This window comes from Pristiophorus japonicus, unplaced genomic scaffold (assembly GCF_044704955.1).
Source record: "Pristiophorus japonicus isolate sPriJap1 unplaced genomic scaffold, sPriJap1.hap1 HAP1_SCAFFOLD_513, whole genome shotgun sequence".
Taxonomy (NCBI): domain Eukaryota; kingdom Metazoa; phylum Chordata; class Chondrichthyes; family Pristiophoridae; genus Pristiophorus; species Pristiophorus japonicus.
Window position 1 is genome coordinate 272002 of NW_027254419.1, and position 20499 is coordinate 292500.

The following is a 20499-nucleotide window of genomic DNA, read 5'->3' on the forward strand; positions in this document are numbered from 1 at the left end:
TGCCAGGTTATGTTAAAGAGAAATACTCTGATGCATCAACGTCTGATAGATTATAGAACGTGTCAGAGTAAATCTCCTTTTAAACTGTCCCATCAAACACTCCCAGGGCAGGTACAGGGGGTTAGATACAGAGTAAAGCTCTCTCTACATTGTCACATCAAACACTCCCAGGGCAGGTACAGGGGGTTAGATACAGAGTAAAGCTCCCTCTACATTGTCACATCGAACACTCCCAGGGCAGGTACAGCACAGATGAGACCCAGAGTAAAGCTCCCTCTACACTGACCCATCAAACACTCCCAGGGCAAGTACAGCACGGGGATAGATACAGAGTTAAGCTCCCTCTACACTGTCCCATCAAACACTCCCAGGGCCGTTGCAGCACTGGTTAAACACAGAGAAAAGCTCCTTCTACACTTTCCCATGAAACGCTCCCAAGGCAAGTACAGCACGGGTCCGATACAAATTAAAGCTCTCTCTGCACTATCCCATCAAACACTCCCAGGGCAGGTACAGCACGGGTTAGATCCAGAGTAAATCTCCGGCTACACTTTCCCATCAAACACTCCCAGGGCAGGTACAGCACGGGTTAGATCCAGAGTAAATCTCCGGCTACACTGTCCCATCAATCACTCCCAGGTCAGGTACAACACGGGTTAGATACAGAGTAAACCTCCGGCTCCACTGTCCCATCAAACACTCCCAGGGCAGGTACAGCACGGGTTAGATACAGTGTAAAGCTCCCTCTACACTGTCCCATCAAACACTCCCAAGGCAGGTACAGGGGGTTAGATACAGAGTTATGCTCCCTCTACACTGTCCCATCAAACACTCCCAAGGCAGGTACAGGGGTTTAGATACAGAGTTATGCTCCCTCTGCACGTCCCATCAAACACTCCCAGGGCAGGTAGAGAGGGTTAGATACAGAGTAAAGCTCTCTCTACACTGTCCCATCAAACACTCCCAGGGCAGGTACAGGGGGTTAGATACAGAGTAAAGCTCCCTCTAACCTGTCCCATCAAACACTCCCAGGGCAGGTACAGCACGGGTTAGATACAGAGTAAAGCTCCTTCTGCACTATCCCATCAAACACTCCCAAGGCAGGCACAGCATGGGTTAGATCCAGAGTAAATCTCCGGCTACACTTTCCCATCAAAAACTCCCAGGGCAGGTAGAGCACGGGTTAGATCCAGAGTAAATCTCCGGCTACACTGTCCCATCAATCACTCCCAGGGCAGGTACAACACGGGTTAGATACAGAGTAAATCTCCGGCTACACTGTTCCATCAAACACTCCCAGGGCAGGTACAACACGGAATAGATACAGAGTAAAGCTCACTCTACACTGTCCCATCAAACACTCCCAGGACAGGTAGAGGGGGTTAGATACAGAGTAACTTTCCGGCTACACTGTCCCATCAAACACTCCCAGGGCAGATACAGGGGGTTAGATACAGAGTAAAGCTCTCTCTACACTGTCCCATGAAACACTCCCAGGGCATGTACAGGGGGTTAGATACAGAGTAAAGCTCCCTCTACACTGTCCCATCAAACACTCCCAGGTGAGGTACAGCACGGGTTAGATACAGAGTAAAGCTCCCTGAACACTGTCCCGTCAAACACTCCCGGAGCATGTACAGCATGGGTTAGATACAGAGAGTACAGTCCCATCTGCAAAGTACCAACACACTCCCAGGGCAGGTCCAGCACGGGTTAGATACAGAGCAAAACACCATCTACACTGTTCCATCACACAATGCAAGGGCAGCTACAGCACGGATTAGATATGGCACAGAAAGTCCAGGGAGCTCAAACTCTGGGAGTGATACCTAAAGCCTGGGGCCTATGTGACAAACAGACAGTCGTTCCGTTTTTACTGTGCACACACAGAAAGCAAAGAAAGAGAATAAAGTTGGAGAGACTTTATTTGAGAGAGAGGTTCGGGATCACACAGCGTCTGCAGGTACATTTGCAGCCTTCTGCCCAGTGAGCACCGCAAGATACAGGCAATGAGATTGGCGGGAAAATTGAAATTATGATGTAAGACTAATGTATGGAGAAAGAGTCAGACTGAACACTGTGAGTTCAAAGTAAAGTGTGACCTTAGTCTTCTATTGCAGGTCTCCAGACTGCCTCTCCAACCTGTGAAGCCTTCTGAAATATCTGTGCTCCCAAGGGATTATGGGATCCCTTGGCATTCCGGGGAATGCGCCTACTGGTGGCTGCACAGTGTAACTACCAGCCCACATATATAACAACATTCACGCAAATAGTATAACTATTGACAATGGGAGTCGATCTGGGGCCCTTATTATCCTGGTTGATCATCTCGGTGTGAAAGCTGGTGTAGTTGAATCATTTTTTGGGTCCTCGCTGGGCTGCTGTGCAGCTGGCCTTGCTGGGCTGCCTGGTGTGTTGTGTCCTGCAGGGCTGCTGTGGGTGATGCGTTCTGCTTCGTGATCAATGTGGTGTCAGTTCCCACTAGCGTGTGGTGTGTTGGTGGATCAAAAAATGAAGGGTCCAATGTGGGTTGCTCAGGATAGTCCGTGAATCTGAGTTTGATTTGGTCCAAGTGTTTCCGGTGAATGAGTGCATTTGAAAGTTTGACCCGACACACCCTGCTCCCCTCTTTGGCCACGACAGTGCCGGGAAGCCACTTGGGACCTGGTCCATAATTTAATACAAATACAGGATCACTGAATTCAATATCGCGTGACACATTTGTGCTGTCATGGTGCGCACTTTGTTGAAGCCGCCTGCTCTCTACCTGTTTATGTATTTCAGTGTGTACTAACAACAGCCTTGTCTCAAGTGCTCTTTTCATGAGCAGTTCAGCAGGTGGGATCCCAGTGAGCGAGCAGGGTCTCGTGCGGTAGCTAAACAGGACTCGGGATAAGCGAGTCTGGGGTGAGCCTTCAGTGACCCTCTTCAAGACTTGCTTGATGGTTTACATTGCTCTCTCTGCCTGACCATTGGACGCTGGTTGACACGGCACAGATTTGACATGCTTGATCCCGTTATGATTCATGAATTCTTTGAACTCAGCATTGGGAAAACATGGCCCGTTGTCGTTCAACAGAACATCGGGTAAGCTGTGTGTGGCAAAGATGTCCCGCAGGCTTTCAGTGGTGGCAGCAGACTTGCTAGCCGACAATATCTCACATTCAATCCACTTGGAGTACGCGTCTACAACCAGAAGGAACATTTTACCAAGCATGGGCCGGCATAGTCGAAGTATACCCTAGCCAAGACCTTAAACTTAGAGGCGCCTCCCTGGGTACATTGCTTAACTGCGAGCATGCGTTACATCTGTGAACGCAGGACTCTAAGTCCGCATCGATACTGTGCCACCACACGTGGGATCTGCCTATCACTTTCATCATTCTGATGCCTGTGCGGGTACTTGGAGGTAATTGATGAAGGTGCCTCTGCCCTTCTTGGGGACCACTACTCGATTGCCTCACAGCAGGCAGTCTGCCGATATAGACATTTCATCTTTGCGCCACTGGAATGGCTTTATATCTTCCTGCATTTCCACTGGGACACTGGAACAACTCTCGTGAAGCACACAGCTTTTGACTAAGGATATAAGAGGTCCTGCTTGTCCTGTGATGGGTGATTTCTCACTCTCAAATGCTTCCATAACCTTGGCTATATCTGCAGGCTGCCCATTTCCACCCCCGTGGTGGGCAATGGTAGCCTACTGAGAGCATCGGCGCAGGTTTCTGTGCCTGGACTGTGGCGGATGGCATGGTTGGATGCCGACAACATGAACGGCCATCTCTGGATGCGGGCTGATGCGTTTGTATTTATCCCTTTACTCTCGGAAAACAGGGGTATAAGTGGCTTATGTTCAGTTTCTAATTCGAAATTTTAGCCCAAACAGGTATTGATCCATTTTCTTTACCCCATAGACACGCGCTAACACTGCGTTTCCAGTCATTCTGCAGACAGACTCCTTAGACAGACTCCTGGATGCATAAACCACCGGTTGCAGTTTCCTGAAATCATTAGCTTGTTGCAATACACACCCGACACCGTATGACGACGCATCACATGCTCGTACCAAACGTTTACATGGATCATACAACACAGGCAATTTGTTCGATCATCACAAGTTTCTCGCTTTTATAAAGGCCCTTTTTTGGATTTTGCCCCAAACCCATTCGCCCCTTTTCTAGTGAGACATGGAGTGCTTCTCGCAGGGTGCTGAGACCTGGAAAGAAGTTACCAAAGTGATTCAAGAGTCCCAGGAATGACCGCAGCCCCGCCACGTTCTGTGGCCTCGGTGCGTTCTCGATTGCCTCCGTCTTCGCTTTGATGGGTCTGATGCGGTCCGCCGCATTCCTCCTTCCCAAGTAGTCCACTTCAGGCGGCAGGAAAACGCACTTTGAGCATTTTAAGGTGAGCCCCATGCGGTTGAGTCGACTAAGAACCTCCTCCAGACTCTGCAGCTGCTCGTCTGTGTTCCGACCTGTGTACAAGTTGTCGTCCTAGAAGACCACGGTGTGCGGGACCGACTTCAGTAAACTTTGTATGTTTCTCTGGAATATCGTCGCCACCGATCGAATTCCAAACGGGCTTCTGTTACAAACAAAAATACTTTTGTGCGTGTTGATGCCGGTGAGAGCCTTCAATGATTTCTCCAGTTCCTACCTCAAGTAGGCTGAGGTCAGATCCAGCTTCGTGAACGCCTTTCCTCACGCCAGCGCTGCAAAGAGGTCGTCGGCTTTTGGAAGTGGGTATTGATCCTGCAGGGAGAAACGATTGATAGTTACTTTGTAATCGCCACAGATTCTGACATTGTGGTCTCCCTTGAGGACTGGAACTCTCTCGCCTTCTATCTCACTCTCGCCTTCTCTCTCTCTCTCTGTGTTTCTCTCTCTCTCTCACTCTCTTGATCGGTGAGATGATGCCCTCTCTTTGTAGCTGGTCGAGCTCGATTTCTACCCTTTTCTCTCATCATGTGCAGTACTGCTTTCACCTTGTGATGGATGGGCCGTGCCCCCTGAATTAGGTGGATCTGCACTTTTGCTCCTTGGTATTTCCCGATGCCTGATTCGAACAGCGAAGGAAATTTGTTTAAGACCTGTGCCCATGGAGTGTCGTCAACGGGCGATAGCTCTCGGATGTCGTCCCAGTTCCAGCGTGTCTTTCCCAGCCAGCTCCTGCCGAGCAGCATGGGACCATCGCCCGGTAAAAGCAGAGTGGTAGCTTGTGCACCGCTCCATCATAGGATAACTTTATGGTAGCACTGCCTATTACAGGAATCAGTTCTTTCGTGTAAGCTCTTAGTTTCGTGCGAACTGGAGCTTTGACTGGGCTTGAGGCCTTGTTGCACCACAAAATTTCGAAAGTCTTTTCGCCCATGATGGACTGGCTCACCCATGTTTCCAGCTCCATTGACACCGGGATTCCATTTAGTTCAACAAGTTCAACATTAAGCATTATCGGTGGACAATTCGTGGTGAATGTTTGCACTGCATGTATCTCTGCCTCCTCGGTCTGAGGCTCTGGTTCATCGTGATCCTCTATGGATATGTTCTCCTCTGCAACATGGTGGTTTGCAGGTTGAAGAAGTTTTGCAGCTTGCCTGCGCACTCGTTGGACATGTCCCATTGTTGCACAGCCCTTGTAAACGTACTCTTTGAATCGGCATCAATGGAATCGATGACTACCACGTCAGCGCCAACAAGATGATGGACTTTGAGTCATCTGCGGACGTGCAGCTGCAGGTATGTTTGACCTGCCCTGTACATTATGATTCAAAAACAACATCAATTTGTTCACAGTACTTGGAGCAGCATTTGTGTGTTGAGAGATTTGCTTCGTATTGTCACTGATGGCAATGTCCGCCTGGGTTATCGCTGTGGCCTTACTCAAGGTTGGGGTCTCTACAGTCAAAAGTTTGCGAAGCATAGTCTCGTGGCCAATGCCAACTATGTATAAGTCTCGAAGCATATGCTCCAAATGTCCTTCAAATTCGCAATGTCCAGCAAGGCTTCTTAGCTCGGCGAAATAACACGCCATTTCCTGGCCTTCAGACCTTTTGTAGTTATAGAACCGGTACCTCGCCATCAAAACGCTTTCCTTCGCATTTAAATGCTCTCGGACCAGTGTGCACAAATCGTCGTACGATTTCTCTGTGGGTTTCGCTGGAGAAAGCAGATTCTTGATGAGGCCATACGTCGGTGCCCCACAGACGGTGAGGAGGATCGCCCTTCCTTTGGCAGTGCTCTCTTCCCCATTCAGCTCGTTGGCCACGAAGTATTGGTCGAGTCGTTCCACAAATGTTTCCCAAACTTCTCCCTCCGAGAATTTCTCCAGGATGCTCACTGTTCTCTGCATCTTTGGGTTCGCTGTTTGTATCTTGTGGCCAGTTGGTGTGTATGGAGAAAGCGTCAGACTGAACACTGTGAGCTCAAAGTAAAGTGTGACCTTAGTCTTTTATTGCAGGTCTCCAGAGTGCCTATCAAACCTGTGAAGCCCCCTTAAATACGTGTGACACCAAGGGATTATGGGATCCCTTGGAACCCCAGGGGATGAGCCCTCTGGTGGCTGTACAGAGTAAATACAAGCACACCTATTTAACACTCTCGATATTCAGTAAGACAAGGAATTAGCCTGAAGCTTACAACCATAAATCTCTTTGTTCCCATGCTCCATTGAAAGTTTTACCATTTATTGTACATTTCCTCCCTTTACTTTCCTCCCAAAATCTATCGCAGCATATTTCTCTGCATTAAATTTCATTTCACATCGACCTGCCCCAATTACTAACCTGTGTATTGACAATGAAAGCACTTAACCTCCACTTCACAGTTGGCCATGGGGCTTTCTGGCGTTCCCTAGAAATTTCAATCACGTGCCCCATATACCCAAGCCCAGATCATTTCTCTGTGATGGGCGGCACTGTGAGCAGTGGCGCTGTGAGGGGCGGCCCTGTGAGAGAATAGCCGAACTCTCAGGCCTGTGCCCAAACCTGAAGCAAATCCTAGTTCCCAGCATGTAACAATAAACCCTAAATAATCCCAAACATGAACAGAGAATCCGATAACAAAAAAGAAGTAACCAGAACAGAAAGAATCATACTCTTAATTCAAATAATTTAAAATAAAGAAAATAACTGACCCGAACTCCAGACCCGATCCCTCATAAACCTATAGGTAAAACTTGTAAACACAGACCCCAGCCCCAAAACCAAATCCTAACCCAGGACCATAAAATTAACTCGAGCCCCAAGAAATCATTTTTCCAGACTCCAGCCCCAAAACCTAGTTCGGCCCCAACTCCCTAAGAACGACCCCGAAGCAGAAGTTTAAAATCTAGCCCCCAGCCCCAAATCCTAACCCTAAAACGAAATCCTAACCCTCAGAAACCTAAACCCAAAACTTGTAAACACAGACTCCTACCCCAAAACCAAACCCTAACCCAGGACCCGAACCCCCGCTAAAATCTAACCCTAACATAAAACATAACAGTGCAGACCACAACCCAAAAACCTTGAAACCGAACCCTAACCTAGTGGAGCTCTAAACTCTCCATAACCTCTCAATGTAAGTTTCTCGATCTGATACCCTCTGACCCTTGAGCCCCACGACCCGTTTGCTTTTCCTGGTCTCTGATGAAGCCCCAGTAAGGGCGAAACATTTGGCCTCTCGACTATAATTAGCCATCAAGACGATGGATCATGAATTGAGGGTAAACCCCACCCCATCCCCACCAGAAACCCCAACATACTTTTCTCCCCCAACCCTTGGGAAACTTCTCCCTCACTCTCTCCACACTTCCAACCCACCGTGTCAGTCTTTTTCTTGAAAAAAAAGCCTCTCTCTCATTTGAGAAGGAATTTTTTCTCCCAGTGGTTCTGAATCTGTGGAATTGTCTGCCCAAGGAAGCAGTAGAGGCTAGCTTATTGAATGTATTCAAGTCACAGATAGATAGATTTTTAACCAATAAGGGAATTAAAGATTATGGGGAGAGGGCGGGTAAGTGGAGCTGAGTCCACGGCCAGATCAGCTGTGATCTTATTGAATGGCGGAGCAGGCTCGAGGGGCTAGATGGCCTACTCCTGTTCCTAATTCTTATGTTCTTATTTCCCTTCTTAACAAAAGATGTTCTGCATACCAGCTCTAATTGTACTGCTATTTAGAACTAGTAGGATAAGCGTTTGGTGCGGGACTGATATTTCTCTGCTCCCCGTCCCCCGCTGCCCAACAGAAAACTATTGCCATCGAACCACTACGTACACGCACACCTCGAGGGTCACCTCGAGTCTCGTCGCCGAGAGCATGCAGAAATCTAGCGCAGGCAGCGGAAGGAGCACGCGGCAAACCAGCCCCACACTCCAGTACAATCACCGACTGTCTGACCCATCCGTGACAGGGACTGTGATTCTCGTATTGGACTGTTCCTCATAGGCAGTCCCTCGGAATCGAGAAAAACTTGCATTCATTCGTAAAATGCGTCCTTAGGTGGCTGAACAGTCCAATACGAGAACCACAGTCCTTGTCACAGGTGGAACAGACAGTGGTTGAGATAAAGGATGGGTGGAACGGGTTTGCCGCACGCTCCTTCCGCTGCCTGCGTTTGATTTCAGCATGCTCTCGGCGACGAGACTCGAGCTGCTCAGTGCCCTCCCCGATACACTTCCTGCCCTTAGGGCGGTCTTTGGCCAGGGACTCCCAGGTGTCAGTGGAGATATTGCACTTTATCACGGAGGCTTTGAGGGTGTACTTGCAACGTTTATTCTGCCCAACTTTGGCTCGTTTGCTGTGAAGAAGTTCAGAGTAGAGCGCTTGCTTTGGGAGTCTCGTGTCGGGCAGGCCAACACTTTGGCCTGCCCAGCGGAGCTGATCGAGTGTGGTTAGTGCTTCAACCCTGGGGATGTTGGTCTGGTCGAGGACGCTAACGTTGGTGGCACTGTCCTCCCAGGGGATTTGCAGGATCTTGCGGATCCTCGAATGTTCAGTCACCTGAGAATTCACTTTTAGAATGGAAGCAAGTCTTCCTCGATTCCCAGAACTGCCTGTGATGATGACACACACATGATTTCAGAAAATAAATTTTAAAACAATCAAAGGAAAAAGTGCTTCCTAAATTCTACCTCCCCCTCCCCCCACGTGGTCCTCCAACGTGGCATGGACACTGATCAACCTGCTAAGACTATTAACAATTAAAATAATCCCACCTTCCCCATCCTAAAACCGAATTAATCATTAAAACAATCCTCACCCAAAAACAGACATTGTTAAAATAAATACAAAAATAACAAAAAACAACTAATAACATATAAAATCTTCAAAATACAAATCAGCACATCAACGTACATCAATCAATCTTCCCGAAAGAAGGTAATAGCAATTTAAAATCAACCACCTTCAAAATCCGGAGACAAATCCCTTCGCCGGGAACAACACTGCACCCTCGGCCGAACCTTAATTCCAGCCTGAGGCTTTTAATCGGCACTAGGCCCTAAAATAACCAACAGCGAATTGACCCGACTATTCGATCCATAAAAGCAACAAAAATTAAAGAGCCCACCCCCCACACACAACATAACTGAAACCCCACACACACACAACCGAACCGAGACACCCCCACAAACACACAACATAACAGAGACCCCACACACAACCTAACCGAGGACCCCCCACACATAAACTATACGAGACCCCCCAACACACACACACAAAATAACCGAGATCCCCTCCCCACACAATCTAACCGAGACACCGCCCACACACACAACCTAACCGAGACCACCACTCACGCACACAACCTAACCGAGACCCCCCACACACACAACCTAACCGAAACCCCCCACCACACACACAACCTAACCGAGACCCCCCACACACACAACCTAACCGAAAGCCCCCCCCCACACACACACACACACATCGTAACCGAGACACACCCCCACATGCAACCTAACCAAGACCACCCTCATACAACCTAACCGAGACCCTGACACACACAAACTAACTGAGACCACCCCCACACAACCTAACCGAGACCCTGACACACACAACCTAACTGAGACCAGCCCCACACAACCTAACCGAGACCCTGACACACACAACCTAACTGAGACCAGCCCCACACAACCCAACCGAGACCCCGCCACACGCAACCTAACTGAGACACCCCACCCACACACGCAACCGAACGAAGACCACACCCACACATCCTAAATGAGACTCCTCCACCAGTAACCTAACCGAGACCACTACCACACAATCTAACAGAGACCCCGCCACACTCACACAACCTAACCGAGAACCCCCCCCACACAAACAACCTAACCGACACCACCCCCCACACACAACCTAACCGAGAACCCCCCCACACACACAACCTAACCGACACCACACCCCACACACTACCTTACCGAGACACACCACCCACACGCAACCCAACCGAGACACCTCCATACACAACCTAACAGAGCCCCCCCCCACACGCACACAACCAAACTGTGATCCCCCACACACACACCACCTAACCGTGACACCCCCGACATTAAACCTAAACGAACCCCCCACCCACACACAAAACCTAACAGTCCCCCCCCGCCCACACACAACCCAACCGAGACACTTCCATACACAACCTAACCGAGCCCCCCCCACACGCTCACAACCGAACTGTGATCCCCCACACACACACAACCTAACCGTGACACCCCCGACATTAAACCTAACCGAAACCCCCCCCACACACACAACCTAACCGAAACCCCCCCCCACACACACAACCTAACCGAGCCCCCCCACACGCACACAACCTAACTGTGATCCCCCACACACACACAACCTAACCGTGACACCCCCGACATTAAACCTAACCGAAACCCCCCCCCACACACAACCTAACCGAGACCCCCCACACACACAACCTAACCGTGACACCCCCGACATTAAACCTAACCGAAACCCCCCCACACACACAACCTAACCGAGACCCCCCACACACACACAACCTAACCGTGACACCCCCGACATTAAACCTAACCGAAACCCCCCCACACACACAACCTAACCGAGACCCCCCACACACACACAACCTAACCGAGACCCCCCCCACACACACAACCTAACCGAGACCCCCCACACACACAACCTAACCGAGACCCCCCACACACACACAACCTAACCGAGACCCCCCCCACACTCACAACCTAACCGAGACCCCCCACACACACAACCTAACCGAGACCCCCCCACACACAACCTAACCGTGACCCCCTCACACACAACCTAACCGTGACCCCACAACACACAACCTAACCGTGACCCCCCCACACACAACCTAACCGTGACCCCCCCACACACAACCTAACCGTGACCCCCCAACACACAACCTAACCGTGACCCCCCCCACACACAACCTAACCGTGACCCCCCAACACACAACCTAACCGTGACCCCCCCACACACAACCTAACCGTGACCCCCCCACACACAACCTAACCGTGACCCGCCCCACACACAACCTAACCGTGACCCCCCAACACACAACCTAACCGTGACCCCCCCACACACAACCTAACCGTGACCCCCCAACACGCAACCTAACCGTGACCCCCCACACACAACCTAACCGTGACCCCCCCACACACAACCTAACCGTGACACCCCGCACACAAAACCTACCGGTCCCTCCCATACAACCTATTCAAGACCCCCCCCCACACAAACACACACCACCCAAGCGTGACCACCCCCCGCACACACAACCTAACCGAGACCCGCACACACAACATAACCGTGACCCCCCCACAAACACAAAACCTAACCGAGACCCCCACACACAACCTAACCGCGACCCCTCCCCACACTATCTCTATCTTGTCTATCCATTTCATTATTTTACATTTTTCCATAAGACCACCCCTCATCCTTCCGAACTCCAACGAGTAAAGACATCGTCTACTCAATTTATCATCATAAGGTAACCCCCTCATCTCCGGGATCAGCCAAGTGAATCGTCTCTGCACCCCTTCCAAAGCTAGTATATCCTACCTTAAGTAAGGTGACCAGAAATGCACGCAGTACTCCTGGTGCGGCCTCGCCAATACTCTGTACAGTTGCAGAAAGACATCCCTGCTTTTGTATTCCATCCCTCTCGTAATGAAGGCCAACATTCCATTCGCCTTCCAGATTACCTGCTGCACCTGCAAACTAACTTTTTGGGATTCAAGCACAAGGACCCCCAGGTCCCTCTGCATCGAAGCATGTTGTAATTTCTCCGCATTCAAATAATATACCCTTTCACTGTTTTTTTTTCCAAGGTGGATGACCCCACATTTTCCGACATTGTATTCCATCTGCCAAACCTTAGCCCATTCGCTTAACATATCTAAATCTCTTTGCAGCCTCTCTGTGTCCTCGACACAAACCGATTTCCCACTCATCTTTGTGTCATCTGCAAATTTTAACAGTTATTGTTAAATCTGCTTCCATCCCATTTTCAGCGAGAACAATCCAGGTCATGCAAACTCGCAGTGTAAGAGAAATTCTCCTCATCTTCCCTCTGCTAATTTTCGTAATACTCTTCCCTCTGGTTAACAACTCTTTTACCACTGGCAGAGTTTCTCTTCAGTTACTTTATCCAAAGCCCTCATAATCTTGAAAACCTCTATTAAATCTCTCCTTAATATTCTCTGATCGAACGGGAAAAATCACAGTTGCTTCTGTCTCCTTATAACTCTCTCTGCGGGTACCAGTGCACCAGCGCAGCCTTCGGTCACATGAGGAAGAGAGTGTTGGAAGATCACGCCATAAAATCTGGCACCAACCTCATGGTCTACGGGAATGAAGACATAGCCAGCCTACTTTACGGATCACAAACGTGGACAGTATGAAGTAGTTACCACAAATTACTGGATAAATACCTATGGCACCTCAAGATCCTGCAGACCCCTTGGGATGTCAGACGTTAGCGCCCTCGATCAGGCCAGCATCCCCACAGCGAAGCACTGAGCACAATTGATCAGCTCCGCTGGGCGGGCCACATTGTCCGCATGCCTGAAACGAGACTCACAAAGCATGCGCTCTACTTGGAACTCCTCGAAGGCAAATAGGCGCCACGTGGGCAGAGCAAACGTTGCAAGGACTCCGTCAAAGTCTCCTTGAAAAAGAGCAAAATTCCCAGTCACAGCTGGGAGTCCCTGGGCAAAGACTGCGCTAATGGAGGATGAACATCTGGGAGGTCGCTGAACACCTCGAGGCTCGTCGCCAAGAGCATGCAGCAAACCAGCGCAGAGAGCGGAAGGAGTGTGCGGCAAACCACTCCCACCCACCCTTTCCCTCTACCATTATCTACCCGACCTGGTACAGAGACCGTAATTCCCATATATGTTCAATCACCTAAGAACTCACTTTTAGAGTTGAAGCAAGCAATCCCCGATTTCGAGGTACTGCCTATGATGGTGATTAAATCTCTTCCACACCTTCTCCAAGGCTTTCCTAATGTGTGCTGCCGAATCGTCATGCAGAGATTAACCGATGTTTAACAGATTTTTATTGCACCTTCATTTTGTGTGAATCGGTGGTGTGGGCAGCATTTATTGTCCATCCCAAATTCCCCCTTAACGCTGCTGGTGAATGCATCGATTACATCTGGAGGGCTATTTAGAGTTAACCATATTGCTGTGGGACTGGGGTCATATATATGCCAGTCTATGTAAGGACGGGTGATTTCCATCCCGAAAACACGTTATTGAATTGGATGGGTAATGACAATCGAGATCCACACGGTCACCATTGCTGACACAATATTTTAATTCTAGATTTATTTAATTCACCTTAATTTGCACAGATGGTGGGATCTGAACTCATGCCATTGGATCTTTAGTCCAGGTCTCTGGATCATTAGTACAGTAGCACAATCACTTTGCTACCATAAGCGATGATTCATAAAGTCAAAGATTCTTCCTGCGTTTTTAACAGTTTTATTAACTTGCCCTGGCACCTTCAAAGGTTTGTGCACATCGACTCCCAGGTGTCTCTGCACCAACACACCATTAAAAAAATTTATGTTTTAACTTATATTGCATCTTGTCATGTTCCTTCCCAAAATTTATCACTTCACACATGTTTAATTTTACCTGCCATGTGTATCCCATTTAACCAGAATATCGCTGTGCTCCTGATGTCTGCTATGCTCCCCACTGCTTACTACCTTTCTGAGTTTCGGGACATCTGCAACTTTGCAATTATGCCTTTAGACTTAGGTCCTGGCTATTAATCTCTATCAGAAAGAGCACTGATACTAATATGGAACTCTAGGTTTCAACACTGTATACTTCCCTTCTGTCTGAACGGCAACTTTTCACCGCCACTCTCTGTTATTTGTTCGGGTGCCAATGTTGTATCCACCAAGCTACTGTTCCTTTAATTCCATGAGGTTCAGTTTCCCTATCAAGTCGATGAAGTGACATTTTATCAAACGTCTTTTGAAAGTCGTTATACACAACATCAGCTGCACTACGCTCATCAAACCGTTAGGTTATTACATCAAAAAACACAATCAGGTTTTTCAGATACACTTCGACATTAACACAATTTGTGCTGGTTGTCATTTATTAATCCAGGTTTTTCCAAGAGACAACTAATTGCATACCGGCTTATGGCCTCTAGAAGTTTCCCCACCACAGACGTTAGTCTGAGTGGCCTGTAGCTACAGATTTTATCCCTCTTTCCTTTTTTGAACAGGTTGTACCATTTGCGAACCTCCAGTCCTCTGTCACCACTGACATATCCAAGGAGGATTAATGATTCTGGCCTGAGCTATTTCCATCATTCCTTCACTCAGCAACACTCATACATCCCATTCGGACCAGTTATAGAGAAACATAGAAACATAGAAATTTACAACACAGGAGGCCATTTCCAGCCCATCGTGTCCGCACCGGCCGACAAAGACTCACACGACCATCGGTCAGCAGTCCTCAAGCTTACATGTAATCTTTTGAACCATTAACAATGGGGAAAATTAAAGATGACCAAGCGCAAGCAGACTGCGCCACACAACTGTGACACACCTTAAACTGAAATATTCTACACTCCAAAACAACCGGAGCCATGTGATCTCCCGGCAGAGGCAAAAACCAATTTAAAATTCAGGTCAATTTCGGAAAAAGTATCAGGCAACATTCCGCCCCGACTTATCCAGGTGATCAAAACTTCTCCAGGAGATCTACCTTATTGTGGTACATAAAGTGTTGGATTGAAAGGGGTTAATTCAAAATGTTTGTTCAGGGACTGATATAATATCAGTCTCCACGGGTTTACAGAAGCTGGTTGTTCAGTGACTGTAATTAATATAAGTCTCTATTTACAGAATTGTGTCACTGGAGTTATTCTCGCTCATATTAATAAGGCACTCCTTTCAATGTGTTGCCCCATCGTCACAGTGAGAGCATTACCTCTGGCACTAACAGCGATCATCGCACTGCTCCACAGAGAGGGAATCGGAATCTGAGAACAGTAGATTCGAATATTACAACAATGGATCAGAATCTGAAAAAAATGGATTGGAATGTTACAACACATGGCAAGAGTTTCATCTTGTATTTTAACTTTCTTGTTGCACATTATGAGGAACTATCATTAGTATTGCGAATGCGTTGTGCATTTCGTATTATTCAATACATTTACTATCCCGTCCTTGCTGTTGTTGGTTTTGCTGGTAAGTCTATCTAGTTATTCCAGTAACCATTGTTCAATGTATTACTGATTTCATATTTTACTCCCCCCTCCTTGCTGCATTTGTTGTTCCTGGTAGTCTCTGTATCCAACTATTAACTCTGCAAACCATGTTTCGCTGTATTACTAGACTTGTAAATTGCTTTCTATCTTTGCTTCAGTAGTTGTTCCTGGAACATCTCGGCATCCAGCTATTAACTATGCATACGTTGTTAATTGTACGAGTGTTCTTTTAATTTATTCCACCCTCTTTGCTGTTGTTGGTGTTCCTTGTAAGTCTCTATATCCAGCAAATATAACTCTAATCTATATTTCACTATATTACTGAGTATGTCACTTAAATCTTTTCAAGTCTTCCTCACATTGTATATCTAGTGACTCAGTCCCCTCTGTGGCCAATGTCTGAGGCTGATCGAGATTGTTCGCAAGTTTGGCATTCTGTTTTATCCTGAGTTCAGTTCTGACCTCTTCTCCTTTGAATCACTGGTCCTGCCCACTATCATCTCCATAATACTGCCCAACTCATTCCTTCGCCTCAATAGCTCAGTGACTTTGTTGAACAAGAATTGACAATTGCAATGCTTTCCTTGCCCACCTCGCAGTTACAGTGCACTATGAATTAGAGCTCACCTAAATAATTTGCTCTTCCTATTCTAACTCCACTAAGTCCTGTTCAGCCATCAACAATCTGCTCTTCGACCAACATTGGATCCCGATTAAGTAATGCCTCATTTTTATTATTCTCATCCATGTGTTCAAATCCCACCATGGTCTCACCCCCTCCAATTAGTCCCATTCCCATGCTCGATTCCCATAGTCAAGCAATTTTTCTCCTTCAAGTATTTAACCAATTGCCCAATAAATGTTAATTTACTTCCCTCTATACGTCCTCCAGTCATACTCTCTCTATTCTCTTGTTCTCATTCATTCTGGCACGTTGTAACTTTCTCACTTCCTCTCTGTCAGTTTCATTCTGTCACTCCACATTTCACTCTCTCTGTCTCTTGCTCATAGAATGTTAGATTAATACAGGAAAGAAAGTCAACTCGGTCCATAGTGTCCATGCCGTCTCTTGGATAGAACTATCTCAGATATCCAACTCTTTAGCCAGAAAAATATAAATATATCTCCTTCCACGAATTAAGCAATTCCCTTTCGAAAATAACGATTGAATCTTCTTCCACCGTGTTCTCACAAATCGCTTTCCAGATTGTAACAGCTCACTGCATAAAGAACACTCTTCCCATCTCTCCTGTGGTTCTTTTGTCAATTACCTTAAACCTGTCTCCTCTGGTTACGCACCATTGTGCAACTGAAAACATTTGTGACTTACTCACTCTCTCAAAACCCATCCTAATTTTGAAAGTCTATATTAAATGTTAAATCTTTGCTGGTGATACAACGTCATCATCGTAGACAGTCACTTTAAATAGAGGAAGGCTTGCTTCCACTCTAAAAATGAGTTCTTATGTAACTGAACAGTCCATTACGGGAATTACAATCTCTGTCACACGTGGGACAGAGAGTGGTTGAAGGAAAGGGTACGTGGGGCTCGTTTGCCGCATGCTCCTTCATACTCCTGCGCTTGGTCTCTGCTTGCTCTCGGCGACGAGACTCGAGGTGCTCAGCGCCCTCCTGGATGCATGTCCTCCACTTCAGGCAGTTTTGGGCCAGCGACTTCCAGCTGTCGGTCGGGATGTTGCATTTTATCAAGGAGGCTTTGATCGTTTCATTCAAAAGTTTCCTCTGCCCACCTGGGGCTCGCTTAAATGTGTAGGAGTTCCGAGTAGAGCGCTTGCTTGCGAGTCTTGTGTCAGGCATTCGGAAGATGTGGCCCGTCAATGGAACTGTCCAGGTGTACCAGCATCGAAGTACTGATAATACAAAGATAAGTTTGAAAGCATGTTGTGAGGAGGACGCAAAAAAATCTGCAAAGGCATATCGATAGGCTAAATGGATGTGCTAAAACAATGGCAGATGGGGTATAATGTGGAAAATGTGACGTTATCTTCTTTGTTATGAAAAATAAATAAGCAAATTATTATCAAATGGGGAGGGATTCCAAATTGCTGTGGTCCAGATTGGTCAATGGTTCTTGTTCATAAAACACAGAAGGTTAGCATGTAGGTACAGCTAGCAATTAGAAAAGGCAGCTGAATATCTGGCTTTATTTCAAGTGGGATAGAATATAGAAGTCCTGCTACAACAATACAGGTTGTCAATAAGACTACAGCTGGAGTATTGTGTACAGTTTGGTCACTTTAGTTGGGGAAGGATTTACTTGCATTGGAGGCAGTTCAGAGAAGGTTCACAACGTTGATTACTGGGATGAAAATGTAGTTATAAGAATAAAGGTTGAGCAGGATGGGTGTGTATACATTGGAGTTTAGAAAACTATGAGGTGATCTTATTTAAATGTGTAAGATTCTATAGGGCCTTGATGGGGTAGATGCAGAGATGATGTTTCATCTAGTGGGGGAAATCTAGAACCAGGGGACATAGGTTCAGAATAACGGATCGCCCATTTAAATTACAAATGAGAAGCAATTTATTCTCTCAGGGGGGCGTGAATCTTTCGAATTCTCTTCGACAGAGAGCTGTGGAGGCAGCTTCTATGAATCTTATTAAATGGAGATAAACAGATTTTTAAACGAGGAGGGAGTTCAGGGTTATGTGGAGTGGAGTGGGCACGGAAGTGGAGTTGCGGCCAAGATCAGATGTTCTTTCCAAAGACTCAGGTCCAATCACAGAGGCGTGAGCGGAGTAAAATATTTGGCTCTCGGAATGAAATCCCTGGACCGACGTGAGAGCACTGGAAGTTAGGCGAACCTGCGAATGAAATTTCTCGACAGAGGTGGGTGTAGTGTAATGTAGGCGAACCTGGTCCTTAAATATCTAGACTGAGGGAGGGAGCAGTGTAATCTATGGAGATGTTGGTGTGAACTCCTGAAGCGATATGGGAGCCCTATCTGGGAAGTCCCATCATCGCATCATTGGAATCATCTCAGAGATCCTGAAGTTCATGAATATTTAGTTATTGTGAATGTTTTACCGTTATTTTCTGTGATGCAATAATTCAGAAATCATAAAAGATTCCGTCCATTTTTAATTATTTTATTCCTTACTTTTATCAGCCAATTTCTCCTCTTTTGTTCTCACTTGGAGTTGAATAGAGGAAGCGAAACTCTGTTCGCTCTGTTCTGTCCACGCTATGTTATAGCCGGGTAAATATCCTCTGATGATTTATTTCCAGTCAGTGTCTCCTTTGTCACCATCTCAAGTTCTGCATTAATGGCAGTGCTTCTGATGGGTGGAACAGGATTTCAAGCATCATTAACATTCACAAATAAAATGTTCGTTCAGCCAGATTTCTTTAATTTATTTCCAATCTTTAATTTGAATTTGCAATTTGGTCCCATGCCGATCTGTCACAGTTCAGTGCGTCTCTCAGCGAGAAACAGAGTGGAAAAATCTGTTGCCTCCGGCTGTACACTCCTGATCTTTGGGCCCCTCGTGCGGAGCGGAGCGGGAGGTCAGAATCCTCGTCGTCAGACTGCTCCGAACATGGCCAAGTGGACCATCAGCTGGTCCAGGCAGCGGACGGTCGAGAGGATCGTTCAGCCCGGCTGCCTCCCTCTCTTCCGCGGAAACGTTCAAGCCAAGGTTTCCCTGGAGATGGAGCACGCGGTGTCCACCGGAACGTACTCGGCCTTCCATGAGAGGTGGGTGCCCGAGGGACTGAAGTGCATCAACAACACCGGCAAACATATTTAATTTGATTCTTCAATGGTAAAAGTGTAATTTGATTAGAGTTATCGGTTTTATTGCACATATATGTCATCGCAGCGCATTTGGAATGAGGTGCCATGATAGGTCCAAGTCAGCATGGATTTGTGAAAGGGAAATCATGCTTGACAAATCTTTTGGAATTTTTTGAGGTTGTTTCCAGTAGAGTGGACAAGGGAGAACCAGTTGATGTGGTATATTTGGACTTTCAGAAGGCTTTCGACAAGGTCCCGCACAAGAGATTAATGTGCAACGTTAAAGCACATAGGATTGGGGGTAGTGTGCTGACATGGATTGAGAACTGGTTGTCAGACAGGAAGCAAAGAGTAGGAGCAAATGGCTATTTTTCAGAATGGCAGGCAGCGACTAGTGGATCTGTGCTGTCGTCCCAGCTGTTTACACTGTACATTAATGATTTAGACGAGGCGATTAAATGTAGTATCTCCAAATTTGCGGATGACACTAAGTTGGGTGGCAGTGTGAACTGCGAGGAGGATGCTATGAGGCTGCAGAGTGACTTGGATAGGTTCGGTGAGCGGGCAAATGCATGGCAGATGAAGTATAATGTGGATAAATGTGAGGTTATCCACTTTGGTGGTAAAATCAGAGAGACAGACTATTATCTGAATGGTGACAGATTAGGAAAAGGGGAGGTGCAACGAGACCTGGGTGTCATGGGACATCAGTTATTGAAGGTTGGCATGCAGGTACAGCAGGCGGTTAAGAAAGCAAATGGCATGTTGGCCTTCATTGCAAGGAGATTTGAGTAAAGGGGCAGGGAGGTATTGCTACAATTGTACAGGGCCTTGGTGAGGCCACACCTGGAGTATTGTGTACAGTTTTGGTCTCCTAACTTGAGGAAGGACATTCTTGCTATTGAGGGAGTGCAGCAAAGGATCACTAGACTGATTCCCGGGATGGTGGGACTGACATATCAAGAAAGATTGGATCAACAGGGCTTGTATTCAATGGAGTCAGAAGAAAGAGAGGGGATCTCATA

At 47.2% G+C, this 20499-nt stretch overlaps 1 protein-coding gene across 1 annotated transcript in view; it reads left to right on the forward strand.

Moving 5' to 3' along the window:
- The first annotated feature begins 5696 nt into the window (after positions 1–5696).
- LOC139253809 (probable G-protein coupled receptor 139) overlaps positions 5697–20499 on the forward strand; it is a 16809-nt gene continuing 2006 nt past the window's right edge. The window contains exons 1-3 of the mRNA XM_070873575.1: positions 5697–5735; positions 12731–12862; positions 15471–15696. Coding sequence (XP_070729676.1) covers positions 5697–5735; positions 12731–12862; positions 15471–15696 — 397 coding nt within the window. The remainder of the gene's footprint in view (positions 5736–12730; positions 12863–15470; positions 15697–20499) is intronic.